Source organism: Triturus cristatus, chromosome 1_2 (assembly GCF_964204655.1).
Source record: "Triturus cristatus chromosome 1_2, aTriCri1.1, whole genome shotgun sequence".
NCBI lineage: Eukaryota > Metazoa > Chordata > Amphibia > Caudata > Salamandridae > Triturus > Triturus cristatus.
This window is the reverse complement of record NC_140580.1, coordinates 761,197,489-761,216,351: the sequence shown is the minus strand read 5'-3', so window position 1 is coordinate 761,216,351 and position 18,863 is coordinate 761,197,489. Positions and strand designations below refer to the sequence as shown.

Here is an 18,863-nt window from a genome sequence, read left to right as displayed (position 1 = left end):
GGAATGTGGCCTAAGCGATTACCAGTGGCTGAGATTAATTAAAGTATTCCATCCATCACCTTGTTGTAGAAGACTGTGTACATTGACTCATTTTAGAGAGGTCACTACAACTGATGTCATTTCCATCACTTCAACATCCATGCTGTTGAGTAGTCCTTTTGATATCTGCCATACCAAAATATTACAACACCTCTGGTCTGACCCAGCAGCTTACCTCTTTGTTCAACAATTCACTAAACATCTTTGAGGGCACCCAATTAGGGAAATCAGCTGTGATGAAAACATTGTTAATAAGCCTTTTCTGGCCCCAGATTCTCATAATTTCTATCTGATCACCTTGTGACCATAGATCGGAAAAATCCTAGAAACTGTTATCTTTGTTCAACTTAAAACCTTTTGTAGAAACTAATAACGTCCTTTATCCATTCCAGGTAGGTTCTTGACTAGGCCTTAGTAGGGAACTTGCTTTCCGCTCTGTTAGTTTGACTTCTGGGTGTAGTGCCAGGGCCCTGGTCCTTTTAGATCTGTCTTTAGCCTTCAGCACATTCAGCCACTATTCTTCTGGCTAGTTTAATTAACATTGACACTCTTGCATGTAAATGGCTAAAATCTTTCTTGGCTGATCGGTCCCAGTCTACTTTTCTCCCACCGTTTAGGTCTGAGGCAAGACACGTTGGCTGCAGTGTCTCTAGGGGTCTGTATTTTCTCCTCTCTGGTTTGACATCTCTGTGTTATCCCTGGCTTGTTTGCTGCCCACAAAGGGTGTCAAATTTTACATGTATGCCAGTGACTCACGACTGATATTCATGTAGTCTACCTATTCAGTCTCTTTTTTTGCATCATCGTACAGCCCAAAACATTCTTAGATATGTTGTTTACTGGGCATTGGTGAATCTGGCAAAGACAAAGCTCCATATAACAAGAAAGTGAATAACAAAAGGAATCTTTTCACCCTGGCTGAGGCCATGTGCCCTCCACCACTGTGTCACGTTGTCTGCTCCTATATTGATGCAGGCCTCTTTCTAGAACACCAGGTGTAGGAAAGTAAGATCTGCTTTCATGGTCACCCCCAATTTTTGCTAGTGTCATTCTGTTTTAAAAAAAAAAAAATCATATTTTATTGAATTTTCACCATACGGGCAATCGCCCGATATATACCATTTTGAAACAGGATAATGACAATTTACCAAGGAGGGACAAATTATTGGATACATTTGGCATATGTAACAAAAGTGTAAACCAAAACTTTACGCAGGCATTACCACCCCACCCACCCCGGCAAGCGTACTTAAAGATGGATACAAGGCCTGAAAGAGAGTATACCATGGCATGTAACATGGTCACTAGCCACCCGTGGAAGCTAATGTTTAGGGGGTTTGCGAAGGAAAGGGGGGGGGGGGGAGATCTATCGGGACCAAATTTTCCTATGCTTCTGAGGACAACCCCTCACTTGGAAGACTGCAATTTCGGCACCCATGCAATCATCTAGCCCTTTTCTCCATTTCCATATTGTCGGTGGGGAAGTTCCCTTCCATGACTGAGCGATATCCCGTTTGGCGAGTGTGAGAGCAAGGAAGAGTAGGTGTTGCTTGTAGCGATTTCCTCCTATTTCATCCGTGCTATGAAGGAGGAACAGCCCAGGGTCGAGCGGGATGTCCCAGGACAGCACCTCCTTAAGGCAAATCAGAACTCTACGCCAGAAGGGCTGGAGTGCAACGCAACTCCATACAGTGTGAAAGAAAGAACCCTCTTCCCTGTCGCAACGTAAACAGTGATGGGATGTAATGACTCCCATCTTCCAGAGGCAAAGGCATGTATAATAGACGCGGTGAACATATTTAAATTGAATGAGTCGGTATCTAGAGGACACCGCTGCACCTCTGGGACTAGCTATAGACTCCGCCCAGTCGTCATCCGTTAATTCTGGGATATCAGCTTGCCATGCCTGCCTGGTCTTATGAAGAGTTGTGGTTGAGTGTGTTGTCAGTGTCTGATATATCTGTCAAATCTTGTGCGCACCTAGATCCCCCATAAGAAGGCGTCCTTCCAATGGATGAAATTCGGGGAGGTCCTTTAGGTGCTGAAGCAAGGGGGTAAGAGCATGGCGCAGTTGAAGATACTTGTAGAACTGGGTTTTATGGAGCTGGAAATCTTTCTGTAGGTATGAAAAGGATTGAAGAGTGGTGCCCCGCATAATGTCTCCCAGTGTGGAGATGCCTATCTGATCCCATTGGCGTAACCCCTGCAGTGTCGTCACCTGGCGTAAGTATGTAGCATGCCACAAGGGCGTAGCCTGCGGCAAGCGCTGGTACCATCCCATCCGCTGAACCGTATATCGCCACAGCCGGATTGTTGTTCTGCTGGCGTGCGGTAGGAAAACGAGGTTCTGTGCACTATAGAATAGTCTAAGGAGGGGGATCCCTGCCATAGCAGTGTGTTCTAGAGCAAACACAGGGTCTGTAGGTGAATTATACCACCAGTCATTGATGACCAAGAGATGGGAGGCAGCATAATATGAATACACGTCTGCTGCGGCTATTCCGCCTCAGTATGTAGATTGCACGCAGGTTTGTAGCGCTACTCTGACTGCACCCCCACCGCATCGGAATTTGTTAAGTATGGCATTTATTTGCGCAAACCAGGACCGTGGTATATGATGTGGAAAGTTTTGGAGACGATACATCACTCTGGGGAGAGAAACCATTTTGAAGATTGCTGAACGCCCATATAATGATAGAGGTAGGGAAGACCAAATGGAGGTCTCGTCGCGGAGATCAGCAAGGAATGGATTGATGTTGCACGACCTTGAAATCTTGGGGGCAGGGAGATGTATATACACCTAAGTATAGGAATCCGTCCGTAGCATGTTTCAACTGCGATGCCCATGTACCTCTGCCCTGTTGCCCACAAACTGGGAAGAGCACCGATTTAGAGGGATTCGTATGAAGCCCTGTGGTCTGGCCAAAGACACGGAGGATCTGTAAGATACCTGGGCCCTAGATCCATGGATCCGTCATGAAAAACAAGACGTTGTCTGCATACAATGCAATACGATCCGGTTGCGATCTCGGCCAGTCAAAACCTCGGAGCACCGGATCACGGCAAACCCAGATAACCAATGGTTCCACCGCCAAGGCCAATAGGAGCGGGACAAAGGGCAACCATGCGGTGTGTCGCTGCTAATGGGAAAGAAGGGGGAACGAAGACCAGCGATGCGTATGGAGGTTTCAGGCTCTGTATAAAGCAAGCGAACGTATGTCATGAAGCATGGGCCCAAATTAATCGCCTCCAAGAGCTGGAATAGATATTCCCAGCTCAGAGAATCAAAGGCCTTATCTATGTCGGCAAGAAGAATGGCCGCGGTGTGTCCCAACTCTGGGGCCAATGCAATGGCATTATGGACCCGGCGAATATTATGGCGGGTGGACCGGTGTGGCATAAAACCAGATTGATCCGGGTGGATCAGGTCCTGAATGCTAGCCCGCAGGTGGTCTGCAAGAACTTTTCCCAGTTGGTCATTCTGTATTTTTGACTAATCTGACTGGGATCCTGCTAATCAGGACCCCAGTCACTGTGCTTTCTCCCTAAATTGAACTTTGTTAGTACTTTTCGTACCTTCCTAATTGGCTCCTGGTGTACCCTTCCAAGTCCCTAGAATATGGTACTAAGGTACCCAGGGCATAGGTAAACCAGGGGTTTCCCATGGGCTGCAGCATGTATTGTGCCACCCATGAGAGGCCACTCAAACTGAGACTACATGCCTGCCATTGCAGCCTGTGTGAGCTGGTGCTAGCACCACTCACAACAGGTATAAGTTTCCTTATATCTGTGGTCACTGCACTTAAATCCTATACGTCACCTCTAAGGTAGGTCTTTCAATCCTGAAGGCAGGGTGCTTGGTTATACAATTTGATGGTGTCCTGCATGAGCAGGAGGACTCCCCCTTCAAACCTAGGAGTCTATTTTCCCGGCTTTGTAAGCGCAGTCAGCCATTTTTGACATATAGTGAACATCAGGTCAATTATGAGATGTCTGACTATGTATTGGCTCCACCGAAACCGGTCATGTTTGGTAACAAACATGTTGGAATCCTACCTTAACACCAATTCCAGTGTTGGATGTAGGATCCCATGTACTGGGAGCCCCCCTGTATCCCTGTACCAGCTTTTTGGGGTTTAATAGCCAGCTAGTGCTGCTGCCAACCACAGACATGAGTCTGCCCTCCTGCTGCTGAGCCAGGCTAGAGCAGGGGAAGGTAGAATAGGTTTCCTGTCACAGGGAGGTGTAACCACCTTCCAGACAGGACTTATGTATTGGGCTGGGGTGGGGCGCTTGCCAGCTCCACCAGACTGCTATGAAGGGCACATTTGGTGCCCTTCTTGCATACTCCAGTTGGAACCAATTCAGGAAGCGGTTGGCTTCCGCACAAAACTGGACAAAGGACATGGGAGTATCCTCCCCTCTGTCCATCCTCTTGGAGGGATCCCTGAATCGTCCCAACTCTTTCCCTGGGGTACTTAAGGGCTTACCTATGGGTTTCTCTTCAGATTCGTCGTGAGACAAGAGTCCGATCCAAAACCAATTCATCTTCAACCGTCTGGGCACTTTTGACTTTGTTAGACTTCGCCTGTGCTCCATACAGGTTCTTCTCCAGGCCTGTGAACATCCAAGACACCCGAAGGAATCTGCCTTGGAGTGAAGGAGTCACTCTCCTGCATCTGCAGGCACCGCAACCAATCTGACCGGTCTGCTGCTCTTGACGTCCCACGGACTCTGAGAGGCTCAGTGACACAGGTGGTGGTTCTGCAATTCCTCAAGGTCTGCACTGTATTCTTAGCAAGTTTGAGGTCAGTATCCCTTGTCGGACACCCTGGAGCAGTACCCCTGTGCACCGCGTTGACTTTCCCTTGGCAAGACTTGTTGACTCTCTTCTACAGAGATCTTCGGGCTCCAAGAAGCTCCATCCTCCAGCATCCCTTGCTACCAAGGCCTTCGTCTTCACCTCATCCTCTGCACCGTGGGCCTGCATTCTTGGTGAGCTGTTTGAGGTCCTCTTGCGACTCCTGTGCCTTCTGCCTGTGGGTCCTCTTGAGGGTCTTCTTTGGCTGCAGTGGGATCCCCAGCTTGCTCAGCGCCTGCTCTGACTTTCCTGCACTTAGTGAGTCCCTTGAACCTTGCTGGTCCAGACACTGCACCTTCTTCGCTTTCCTCATCTGTTGCTGCTGCCAAGGCTTGTTGCGCCTGTAAGAAAGTGGGTTTCTGTTGCAGTAACCCCCCCCTTTTTTGCCTAATAGCTGATGCACTTTTCCTTGTTGTGCCCTGGGCTCCTGCCAATCAGGTGCCCAGGGCCTGTGTTCCTTCCCTAAAAACTGCCTAACAGCCAAAACCCAAATTGGCAAACCCTGGCCACATGTCAGCCCCTGGTAAATGGTACCCTAGGTACCCAGGGCCTTGTGACCAGGGAAGGCCTCTAAGGGCTGCAGCACTCATTGTGCCACCCTTAGAGGCCCTGTACCCTAACACACACACACTGCTCTTGCAGGCTGAGTGTCTGGATACAAGACCAAACAGAGAGTCGACATGGCACACATACCTGTGTGCCATGCCCACAACCTACACTGCCCTGGCATTTATCAGCCACCCCTCTAGCTGGGTGACCTATGCCAGTGGTGTGGACACAGAGACAGGAGCCCTGTGCCCCTACAGTACCCAGGTCCATTCCTGGGTCCTGCAAGTGCAGTGCTGCCAGCTAAGAGAATATGGGTCTGGGAGCTTGTCAAACACGAACCCCTCAGCACCATAATGGCAGCACTGAAGACTGAGAAGTTTGGTATCAAACTGCTCAGCACATTAAATCCACACTGATGCCAGTGTGTGATTTAATGTACAAAGCACCACAGAGGGCATCTTAGAGAGGCCCCCTGAATCCTAAACCTACGATCCACGTCTGTTCTGAGGCTGCCTAGGCTGCCACACAGCAGACTTGTTGCTGGACCCCTGGGTAGGAGAGCCCCTGCTCTCCTGGGCCTGCAACAATGCACATCCTGGGCGAGGTGCTAAATCTCCTCCCCCAGGATGGGCAGGGGGAAGCTTCAAAGGCATTCCGCCTCTGTGAGCTTCCCCAGGCCACTTCAACCCCCCACTCTGGCGGGAAGCTTGGCCGGAAACCCCAAATAAGGACAGGAGATGTGCCAGCCTGCCAACCCCACCCCTCAGGTGGGGGAGGCGAGGTGAAGCACATCTCCGGGCTCTCGCCATCTTGAAGATGGGAAGCCCTGCCCAATCAGGACTAGGCTCCTGCCCCCCTCCCACAGGAGAGAGGCAGGATAGGGGGTGTACCCACCCCAGGACAGGGACCCATTGGCCCCTGCCCTTCACCTACCTGTAACGCCCCTAAATCTAGTATTTAGGGGCACCCTGAACCTTCCTTCCCCAGATCCCAGATTCGAAACTACAAGAAGAGCAAGAAGAACAAAGACCTGCCCTGCAGCTGCTAAAAAGAGGAAGACACCAACTGCTTTGACCCCAGCCCTACCGGCCTGTCGACCCTCGAACCTGCTCCTGCTCCAGCGCGGCATCTCTTGTGGCCAGCAACCTCAGAAACCCCGGAGGACCTGGCTACCTTTGAACTCTGATTCCCTGGGACTCCCATGAGTAGAGGCTCTACTCAGAACCTACCTTTCACCCCTGGCAGCAGCCCGGAACCGCGATCCCAGCCCACTCTGCACTAACCAAGCCTGACCGGTGCCGGAGTGAACTAAACCCACGAGGACGACCCCACGGCAACTGTGACCCCGAGTCCGGCACCCAAGGACCCCCCTCGACAATCCTGAAGAAGCCTGCAGCCTCAGAACAGTGTGCCACCCCAACCGCGATCAACAGAGGGTATGATTTTCCGACACCAAAAGGCACCCCTGCACCCGGCGCCCCACGGCCCTCTGTGTCCAATCCCGGGGTACCTACCTATCCTCCAACTACCCAACTTACCTCTCGAAGTGGTGGTGGCACCTGAAGAGTCCTCGTCCCCGAGCTTGCAGTCTTTTTCCTAACCGGAGATTTCCCATTGACTTCCATTGAGCGCCCGAAGGCTCAAAAGCACTCTGCACCCAGCCGCCAGAGTGGCCCTGGCAGTGAAAACTCTATTCCTTCCTACTTCCCCACTTGCCCTGAGTAAGTGACCAGGAGCCCAGCTCCCACAGCCGCGTGGCTTGCCCGTCAGCAGCCACCAAACAAGGCCCCCCTATCCCTCATAGGATAACATTGGGCCTAACTCTCTCTGCACCCGGCCGCCCTAGAGTCGCTGAGGGTGAACCAACTGTACCTACCTGACCCTGGGAGACCCCTGAGTCTGTGCCCAGAGCTTCAACTCTGCCAGTCGAGTACTTACCCTTAAACCGCAACTCTATTTTCCTCATAGGGTAACATTGACTGGCTTTTTCCTGAAATTTCTTCTAAGTGTGGACTTTTATAATCTTCAAATATTCACCAAAAATCAGCCGAGTGACAAAAACGAATTTACTCACCTGCTCTTAGGTGAGCTCCCAGTGCTGGATCTTGGTGCCCAGCACTGACTCTGAAAAGTACCCACAACTATACTTACCGTTAACTCATTTTTCTTCCATAGGAAACCATTGACTGTTTTTCTGTGAAATGTCTTCTAAGTGTTGATTTCTGCAATTTCTAAATATTCTTCAAAAATCGTATAACATCTGAAAACGTAATTACTTACCTGTTTTGGCTAAAGGTCCCAGTACTGAGTCTAGGCACCCAGTACTGGATTACAAAAGTAACGATAACCTACTGTACCTATAACCTGAATTTTCTTCCATAGGGAATCATTGATTGTTTGTTCTGAAATATTTTCTAAGTGTCAACTTTTAAAATAGATAAATATTAGTTAAAAATCATTACAGTACCAAAGTCGACTTTCATCAACTGATTCTGAGAACTGACCCAGGGCTGAATCTAGGATCCAGTCCTGGAATTACAAAAGTAATCTAAAAAGTAATCTGATGCATATAACTTGAATTTATCATTGAGCTCAATGTATTGTGTTTAGAAATAGAGTTGCCTACTGCAACTACTTGTAACTGTTTACTAAAAAGTCTTTTGCATATACAAAAGTATTTTTATGAAACATCTCCTGTCGAGAAAGTATATTTTAATTCCAAGTGTTGGTGCTAAAATAAAACAAGCCTGTATTTTTTTATATACAAACCATTGGCCTAGAGTTCAGTTATTGAGTGTGTGGAACTATTTGCTGACTGAGTGTGTACAACAAATGCTTTACACTGTCCTCTGATACTGCCTTACTGCTCGACCAGGCTACCACTTTGGAGAGTAAGGTTATATCTAACTTTAACCTCTGTTAAACCCTTGGGGTCTGTGGACTCTGTACACCCTGTACCTATTAAGGAACAGTATATACAGAGCCACTTTCTCACAGCGCCAGACACCAACTTCCCCGTCTCTCGACGTGGGACAGCTTGTGAACTGTTCCTGGTCTTCCACAGCGTTGCCTGGTCCTCACAGCTGCAGCGACAAGGGCACAGCAACTCTCCTGCATCTTCCGTCATCGGTGGTCATTGGTTTTCATGCCTCCTGGTCACTCCCGAGTGTCATCGACTCAGTCCCTCTGCTTGCAGGTACTTCTCAACAAGAATCCACCCTTGAATTCCACCAGACTCTTTTACCTTCTTTGCCAGCGGCATCTTCACTGAAGTCCTTCATTGTGGTCTACGGCGGTTTCCGACGTCACTTCACACCTATGTACCCGGTTTTCCTGGTGTAGGCATTCTGTCTCCTCGGGTATCCACGGGTGGGGTGACTCTCCAACCTTCCATCGTCCTCTGGGAAGGGTCCTTCTTCTTGAAAACTGCAACTGCGACTTCCCCATTGACTTGTATTGCACACATGGTTGTGTTTCTACTCTACACATGGCCTCTGTGGGGTTCCTGGGTACTTAGCGTTGGTGGTTCCTTGGGTCCTCGGCTCTTTTATGTCTTCTGGGTCCAGTCTCGACTTTGGTCGTGGATCACATTCCACTTTATTAGTATATGGTTTGATCTCCCCCTGGAGACCACTATGTATATGTGCTACTTACCTGTCTATTGTTGAAGTATTGTGTGTATTGTGATTATATCTTCAGGTAGGAGATATTGTAACGTGTTAGTGAGTGTTTATAATACATATTTTTATAACTACTCTGTGTGTCTATTTTTCACTTAACCTACACTATATGATTAGTACTGGCAAAACAAGCTGCTTTACTCTCCTTCTGGACTAAGCCTGAAGACTGCTCTCCGCAGCTACCACTTGGAGAGCTTTCTGTGGTTCTCTAAGATCACTGAAGCCACCCTAGGGGTTGTCTGGATTAGTGCAGGGTGCTTCACTTAAATTAGTGTGCACCATATACTAAGCCAGCCTCCTACACCAGGCATAGAAACTTACCACAGCCTGTTTCTGGCACGTTAAATTCCTGAAGAAGATCTGACCCTTCGTTGATGCCCAACATCACATTCCTTTAGTCAATGCATTTGTAAAATCCCTGCTTCACTATGGCAATTCTATCTGTCTCTCCGAGACACCCCAGGAAATGACTGCAGTTGGTGCAAGATGATACAACCAGGCTTTTTACTGGTTCTTGATGCCGTGATAATTTCCCACGTAATCACAGATCTCTTCATTGGCTTCAGAAAAGGATACTTTACAAAGCCTTGGTAATGGAACTCTCAGCAGTTCACAATATCGGACCCACTTTTATGTCCGCATAATTACAGCTACATTAACTTAAATGTATCCTGCGCTCATCTGAACAGCAGCTTCTAAAAGCTGATGCTGCCCAGAGAAGAATAGCAAAGCACCAGACCATGCCAAGGGGATCTTTAAATAATTATGGCATGATCTTTGCTTTTATCAAAGAAGTTGGAGTGAACCCACACTCCCAACAGGTCCATCTAGTTCTATGTATAGATGCAGTCCATTTACTGGTTACTTTATTTCTAGGATCAACAATATTGTAGATGCTTTAAATATCTGAAAAGTTGTCATTTGAGATTTTTCAGAGAATGCTTGATATTCTTGAAATTGAAGCTTTACTGTCATCCTGCCAACTGTTGACCGATTTAAATCAGCTGGTCCAAAGTTGCTGAACCTCTGGATCTTCTGAAGATATTCCTGATTACATCCATAAGACAATCTTAATGATTGAGAGAACAGTTGTTAGAGATATTATAAATTCCTCTTTAACTATTGGTTCTGTACCGAGTGACTAGAACACTGCAATTGTGGCGCTCTTTTTTTTTTCTCTTTAAAAAAAAAAATAAAACCACCATAATAACCTTCTTTTGCAAATATTTTTCTAATTTCTTACCCTTAATGTTTTGCTCAAAATTACTTAAAAATACTACCGACTTCAGAGGTTTGTTGAGACAATCCATATTCTTCCTACTTTGCAAGCATTGGTTCCCCAAGGAACATACTCTCTGTAGATCTACACATTATGTCCATCCTATAAAAATTCTGGACAGCAATAAAGACTTGGTGCACCCCTTTTGAAGAATCCCTCTCTATTTAAGATCATCCATTTTTCAAATTCCCAGCTCTGTGGTGCCTTCAGTGGAAGTGTGCTTAACAAATACCTTAAATAAACAAGTCCGTAGACCCTAATCTGTCTCCTTCGAGTATAGGGTGTCCCCCCTGTGCAGCAGCTAGGATCTGAAACAACTTCCCGACAGAGACGTGCTTACTCCTTCCTTATTTGTCTTTCGGAAAAAAATAGATACCTTGCTTTTTAATAAATAAATGAGATTCTAATTTTACTTTACCAATCTTCACTGTTGTGGATATTCTCTCATATAGATCACAGTACTCTAAAAATATTCATAACACAACATTTGTGTGTGTTTTTTTTTTTTTTTTATACAAACCAGCATAGTGGAAGAAACTTAAAACATCCCACATTTAGCCCCAACAATGTTGCAAAATTTTGTTTTATGCAGGAAACCTTTGCTTCAAGCAAAGTTAGTTAACTTTACAAACAGGTGTAAAGTTAAACCACTTCAACAAACTTCAAGAGCAAAATTAAAAATTTCATCCACCATTACCCCACACTTCCTGTCCCTGACCTCTCTCATACCCCTTGATCTTTCTGTCACAGTTGACGATGGATTTAGGCCTAGATCTCTGTACTGGGGTGAATTTATGACATTGCCCTGCATTCTGTCCATCAATTGTTGTTTTTGCATTTGTCACCCCAAGTGGGACGGGTATGCCCAGACGTGGGTCCTGTGCTCTCCATGCCACTGGAATCAAGCTATCCTGGCTGATGAGGGGGGAAACCCTGAAACCAGTCCTAGGATGCTTGTTTCCAGTCCAGGGAGGACCTGACCTGGCAGTTCGGGCTGGACTGTTCCCATTGGGCACAGGGTCAAGACGGATTTGCTTATGGCTGGGTTCAAACTGGAATGGCGAGCAAAAAAACAATGGATTTAGGTCCAGATCTCTGTACTGGGGTGAATGTATGACATGACATTATTGTGCATTCTGTCCATCAATTGTTGTTTTTGCACATTTGACACTGTAACCACACTATTCTCCTTCAGATCTCAAAGAATTTCAGTAGATTTTAGGTGAAATGGAAAGAAGAGCTCTGATAAAGGTACCACGTTCTCTGACCAGATGGAACTGCAATGATCAAACCTCATTCCCATCCTGTTCATGCATGCTTGTATTCTCTAGGCACAGTAATTTGGAATCGGTGATCCCCAAGTAGCTCATTATGCAGATTACTTAGCACCATTCTCAATTATTCGGAGTATCAATGACATGCAGTACATTTCTAAATGCTAACACTCAGAAGAGTTTTCTACCAAAAAGCTCTTCCTAATGGAAATCAAGGTAGAGTTAGTGCTAATAGGCCTTGAAGAAAAGTGCCCTGCTATCAATAAGCTGTTTTGTTCTTGGTGCACACAGGGATACACCCACTGAAGACATTAGAACATGTATGTAAGTAAATTCAAGCCCCCTGTCTTTCTTCAAACCTTTCAGATTGGCCTCTCCGATATTTATCAACTTCAGCATAAATAATGTTTCCTTGTTCATGATTATTCAAGAATCTTTACTTTAAGTTCTAAAAGTAGTACATGATGCATCTCCTTGACTGGTTTCATATATTGAAACTATATCTACTTGATTCACTGTCTTGCCACCTACAAAGAGTACAGTTCCTAACTGAACGTGTGGGGAAGGGGAAAGGGAGGTCTTTCTTCGTGATGCCCTCACACACCCCGGAGGATGTCATGCTTCATCATTGGGCCTTGCTCTTCGTCGGGCCGGCGCTGCAATGCCTGACGGGCTCCCGTAAACGGGGCTCTTTGTCGGAGATCTTTTGAAGAAGCCATAGGGTGCGTGCGGGTGTGAGGGCTGGGTAGTGCACAGGTAGGTAAGATAAACAAGCATTGGGATAGCCAATAGGTCTCGCTTTTGGGACCTTATAAGTATTTAGTTATGCAGCACAATATCCTTGGTGCAACCACATCAACTGTTGTGTGGCTAAACACTTATAAGGTCCCAAAGGCGAGACTTATTGGCTATGCCAATGTGTGGTTGTGTGTGTGTGGTTGTGTGTTTGTGTATGTGTGCGGTTGTGTGTGCGGTTGTGTGTGCGGTTGTGGGCGTGCGGGTGGTTGTGCGGGTGGTTGTGTGTGTGGTTATGTGTGTGTGGTTATGTGTGTGTGGTTGTGTGTGTGTGGTTATGTGTGTGTGGTTGTGTGTGGTTGTGTGTGTGTGGTTGTGTGTGGGTAGTTGTGGTTGGGTGTGGTTGTGGGTATGTGTGTGGTTGGGTGTGGTTGTGGGTATGTGTGTGGTTGTGGGTATGTGTGTGGATGTGTGGTTGTGGGTATGTGTGTGGTGTGTGTGTGTGTGTGGGGTTGTGTGTGTGTGTGTGTGTGTGTGTGTGTGGGGGGTTGCGTGTGTGGTTGTGTGTGTGGCTGGTTGTGTGTGTGTGGTGTGTGTGTGGTTGTGGTTGTGTGTGTGGCAGGCGTTTGAAAGCCACCCTTGGCAGTGAACCGGCAGAGAGTGATAGATGTAATGTTTGCTTTCCTCTCACTATGCCCAGCCTGCGCCCTGTCACATGAGACAGGCCTGCGAGCGACCTCCATCGAGAGAAGCACTCTCGCCTCAATCGGCGGAACGATATTACCAGAAGTAAAAGCACGCGGCGCGGCATCAAAAACAGGAACAGGCCTGGTACCCAGCGCGCGCTTCCAGGAAAGTCTAACAGAAGCAAACAATCCAAGCAGACACCTTGGATCTGTCAAAATCTCCGATAGCCCAAGGCAAGAAGCAGAACAGGAAACAAAGAGATAGGATGAAAATGAGAGGGCGCTGTGGGAATGTTTCTTTCCTAACCGCCTTCCAACATACACTTATTTCATCATAAGAACGAGGGTGTCGGGCACGTCAAGAGTGTATTTATTGCCCAGGTTGCAAGGGCATAAGGTCCACAAAGGCAAAAGGGGCTGCATGCCATTTTATACATCTTAGACAGGCAACAGCATATTACATGCTGTGCCTCTTAAAGCAAAGGCCCAAGCTTGTAAAATATAAACTACAAGTCCCAGAATGCAAAGTGCTGTTCACTAAATAGTCATGGCTGGATGAAAGCGGTACACATGACAAGCAGCCACTTGAGCAGCTGTGCATCTACATCAAGTACCCACGTTAAGTCCCCCAATCTTGATATGAGAGTTGCCAAAAACCTAACCCATTGTGGCAATCTCGACAATGGAACGTGTACATGCCACCAGAAAAGAATGAGACATTTTAACTGCAGGTAATACAAAAAACGACACCCGGGATACCATGTTCCACGTAAGTCTTCATTTAACACCTGAATGAATTTTGGAAGTTGTAGTGACTAACCACCCCTATGAGTACGAATTGAGCTATATCATTTAGATTCTCCACAACAAATAAGTAAGCGAAAACCGCGTCACCACGAGAGTAGCGAGCAGCAGCTGTGTGGGAAGAGAGTGCGGTGTATTGTATTAGCTTAGCATTTAGGTAGCGCTTTCTGCCCTTGATGAGACGCAGGAGCGCTCTGCAGACATACAACGTGAAGAAGAACAGCCATAAGTGATCTTGGTGAAAGGGTGCTGGAACCGGTGAAAATACTCGAATGAGAGAACAGCTCTAAAACTTCGAAAGGCTCGTTGAAATAAACTGTAGGCCACCCCTACCCAAAATGAACCGGAAGGGACTAATAAAAGGGACATGTGTTTGAAATCCAGGACAATCGAGTGGTCTCGTCAGTGAAAAGCCAGCGTCTGTATAACTGTCTAAACAAACAAGGAAGACAAAAGTAGCGTGTGTCTTCCCGTGGGCTCGAGCTCCCCGTGCGCTGCTGTACGTCAGTCTCGCGCCCAGATTGAAGTGTCACTTTAATCTCGCTAAACGCGGGCTTTGAAGCGGCAAGGGGCAGGGGAGCGGACCCTTTGAAGTAGGTGCACGCGCCAGTGGGCTGAAGCGCTTCCCAAAAGTGGATTGCATGGCGGCACGATGCACGTGATTGTGCGCGTGCTCGCCATGCAATCCACTTTTGGGAGCACTTTTGGGAGCCCCTTACTAGAGTCTCGCATAGCGATTGCTACGCAATAGCTAGGCGAGACCTAAAAAGGTCAGGAGCAGTCCTACTCTGGTCAAGTTTATTGGTTTAGGTAGCTCGAGCCTTCTTAAAAGACTGTGTGTGGACCCTTACGAGGATCAGATGTTCCTCAAGGGCTGCTAAGGTGCAAATAGGTCAACACGTTTCGTACCTCTTAAGCCCCTAATGCACTACCGTCTGGTTCTGCCAAATTGGTGGCTAGTAACCAGATCTGGCAGGGAATACCCTAGTAGACTTGGGGCCCGGAGCACAGGGAAGGAGAACAGCAAGTTGCCAGCATCCCACTTTAAGTATTTGGAGATATGGAGGGTCCAGCCTTTCTGGTAAGCGTAAGACCTCTGACACAATAGGGCACCGACACCCATTATTTCCTGCAGCTACAGAGCAACGACGTGCTCTGCCTCCCCCGTCGGCCCTAGGCTTGGAATCTAGGAGCGAGTACCTACAGTAATGTTGTTTGCATACCAGTATTGGCGCCTTAGTTATTATTTTTTTTTTGCCTTGACCTTTCTCATGGCTACTTTGGCGCGAGTTGTTTCTTTTAGCCGACATAACGATACCACGTGCACGCTAGCCAGTACGTCGCTACAATGTTTTCTTAACAAGTCCTAGGCAGGGCACTTAGGTCTGTCTACCTCCAGGCGCGTTTTCTGGTAGTCACTTGAGCACTTGGCGACAACTATCTTAGATAACCGAACCGGTGCATGCTCCAGCTTCTACTCTATAGCCGGCTACGTGCACTCATTTAATGTATGCTTTGGTAGCACTAACCACGGCGTCAATGGCTTACACTACCTGGTAACGTTGCCGCTCTATATTAGTCCACGCCATGCCGCTACCAGATCACTTCGCTATGTCGAACCAAACGCGCACCTATTGGCATTAACCAGTGACTCAATATGCACAATCTGGCCAAGAAGCGCATCACGGCCCTGTAGCACGACGGTCTTGGCATCTCCGAGACTCCAGCACTGACGCATGTCATGTCCACCATTAGTTCTGACGGGTGACCTTGACTCCCATATGCTCACTTATGCCATCACCGGTCGGCAACCGCTAGCATGACCCAGCACGTCACTGTGTGTACCACCGTGGGCCTCTACAGTTTTTTTTCACCCCTACGAGGGCAACACGGTTTACCTCTCGTACTTGCTGACCAGGGCCACATGCCTATTGTTGTTTATTTGCCAGCGTTCCTAGAATACACAATATTCTATGAGCGCCCACACTCCACCTATCGGGCACTGTGCTTCATAACTAACGCACTATAACCCACCATAGTGCCCTTTTCATATCCGACTGCAATTTTAACCATATGCTTGTAGTCTTTGTTGCTCTCCTAGTTTATAAGCTTGTTTTTAATTATCACTTGGTTGTCTCATTCATTTCCCCTTTCTCCCCTTTCTATCCAGGTCTGCTTATCACCCCAGTACAAGTCTACTAGGGTATTCCCTGCCAGATCTGGTTACTAGCCACATATGTAGAAGAACCAGACGGTAGTGCACCACTCACATTTTAGTTTTTTGGTCCTGATTAAGTGCCATTAGACCCGTTAGGGGCTTAAGAGGCACAAAACATATTGACCTATTTGCACCTTAGCATCCCTTGAGGAACATCAGATCCACATAAGGGCCCACACACCGTCTCTTAATAAGGCTCAAGCTACCTAAACCAATAAACTTGACCAGAGTAGGCCTGAGCCTGACCTTTTTTTATCTCGCTTACCTGTGTGCTACCCAGCCCTCACACCCGCACGCACCCTACGGCTTGTTCAAAAGATCTTCGACAAAGCGCTCCGTTTACGGGAGCCCGTCAAGCATTGCAGCGCCGGCCCGACGAGGAGCAAGGCCCAATGATGAAGTATGACATCTTCCGGGGTGTGTGAGGGCATCACGAAGAAAGACCTCCCTTTCCCCTTCCCCACACGTCCAGTTAGGAACTGTACACCTTGCTGATCCACAGTCCCACTCGGGAGCCTGTGTACAGGAGCTCTTTCTAACCTAGCTCCCAGTCCTTCTCAATTTTTGATAGATATTGCCACCTACAAAGTCATGCCTATCGAGAAACTTATACGTATTCTGATATTAATATAAGACAGCTCCATAAAGTTTTATATACTGCGAACTTGACCCGAATCCAATCAGGTATCAAAGCGCTTTACATAGCACCAGTTACGTTACATGAGGACACACATTCATTTTTTTTTTTGTTAGGCATGGGGAGATTAAGTGATTTGGCCAGAATCACAGGATGTTCAGCGTCATTACCGAGACTCGAACCCAGTTCCCCAGGTCCGAGGTCGAGCCCCCTAGCCGTTAGGCCTCCTCCTCCGTTAGGCCAAAGTTATTAGCAATACGCAAATTCCATCTTACCCTTTTTAAAGATCAGATCTTCACTTTAGCTCTCCCTCAATTTTTTTTTTTAAAATTTTTTCCGAAGTAGAATTAACCTGTAGTGAAAAGGAAGCTAAAATCTCACCGCTTTTGGTCATCTGTTACCCTACCCCCACCAGCCAGCATTGATGCACTATTTGTGCCGCCTTGAATACCGTAAATAAACTGTTTTTAAACACTGTATTAAGCATTGGACAGCCTGCATGTAGTTCCTTTTGCCACCATTGCATGTATTTAGTTTTATGCAGAGATTTGGGTGCCTGTGAATAATTAAATCTGTGCCATGTTGCTATCTCACTGATAGTTCATATTGCAAAGAAACTGACTTTTGGGTCTGTCTTGCCACATTGCTCTTGTTCCCCAGTCTTAACACTACATTTTGACTACCTGTTTTGTAGTCCTACTTTATCATATATGATATGTAAAAGCCTAATGATGATAAAATAAACAAAGTCTTTGTTAGTAAGAGCATGCAGAATCATTAGGTTAGTACCTTTACTAGCAGCCCAAGTGATCTATTATCAAAAGCTTTCCCAGGAGCTGTTCTGTGCCTCACGTAACAAAGGTGCCTGGACAGTTCTGCAGATCACAGTACATTTTCTTGATGTACCCTGAAACACAATATTATGCCCCTTACCAATAGGCACATAGTACTATTGAAGGCAAACAATCATTAACCACCAAAGATATTTTTTTATTTTCCTTCTCCTCATGGAATACTTTCCTTATATATAATAATGCATGTTAAATACTTTTTCTTATGTCCCAGTCCCTTCATTTTTACAAATGCTTCAAATATGTTTCTTCAGGTAAATTAATGAGTGATTCAACATAATATACTAAAATAAAACATTTGATTTTCCAAGGTCTTTGTGGGTGCACCACAGGGCCTTAGTGCTGCATCAATGTTCGAGAGGAGTTGGCCTAATGGCTAGGGTGGTCGACCTCGAATCTGGGGAACTGGGTTTGAATCTCTGCAATGACGCTGAACATCCTGTGATTCTGGGCAAATCACTTAATCTCCCCGTGCCTAACAAAAATGAATGTGTCCTTTGTAATGCAATTGGTGCTATGTAAAGCGCTCTGATACCTGATTCGGGTCAAGTTCGCGCTATATAAAACTCTGTTAAAACAACAAAACAAAAAAAGGCAAACCATGCTGTGCTGCATGCTTCGAGTATTAGACCTTCAACACAGTATATGCTGTCCCTAGCTTACCATGTTCAGTGAGCAAGTTTTCACTTCTGACTTTTGTTAGCTTTCCTAGTGTCCATACAGGCAGCTCAGATGGCAATTTGAGTAATAATGTAACTGGAAGCTTGTGCCCCTTAGCACAGTATCACTTTTTTGATATCTGTTGCAGAACCCACGGCTCTTGGATGACGTCAGCTTCCACCCCTGTGTCCGATTTAAGAGATGGGAGTCTGAACGTGTGCTCTCCTTCATCCCTCCTGATGGCAATTTCCGGTTGATGTCGTATCGCGTCAGTGCTCAAAAGTAAGTAGCACTATGGACTGCATTGACCGCTTTGGTAGGGGCTTGCGACCACACTTAGTTGTGTGAGTCAAGTTGTGCATTACTTTCAAATGAAAATGTGCGTACAGCTTATATTGTTCCAGCAAACCCATAAGGAGTTGTAATTGTGCACCACGTTAAAACAAAGCTCTTTCCCCTGATGGGATTAATACAGGGCTATAGTTGTCCTAAAAGCTAGTGTGCACCACAGTCTGTGCATCGCTGATGTGTAAAATTGTATAAGATTTCTATCACCAACTCTGTCACTGCTACATTTATTATTACACAGG

At 46.7% G+C, this 18,863-nt stretch overlaps 1 protein-coding gene across 6 annotated transcripts in view; it reads left to right on the top strand.

The window, feature by feature from the left end:
* The window catches only part of AP3M1 (adaptor related protein complex 3 subunit mu 1), a 119,794-nt gene that overhangs the window by 59,102 nt on the left and 41,829 nt on the right, over positions 1-18,863 (top strand). For all 6 annotated transcript variants that reach the window (XM_085608723.1, XM_085608722.1, XM_085608724.1 and 3 more), the window contains exon 6: positions 18,422-18,555. In XM_085608723.1, the coding sequence (XP_085464849.1) occupies positions 18,422-18,555 (134 nt within the window). The remainder of the gene's footprint in view (positions 1-18,421; positions 18,556-18,863) is intronic.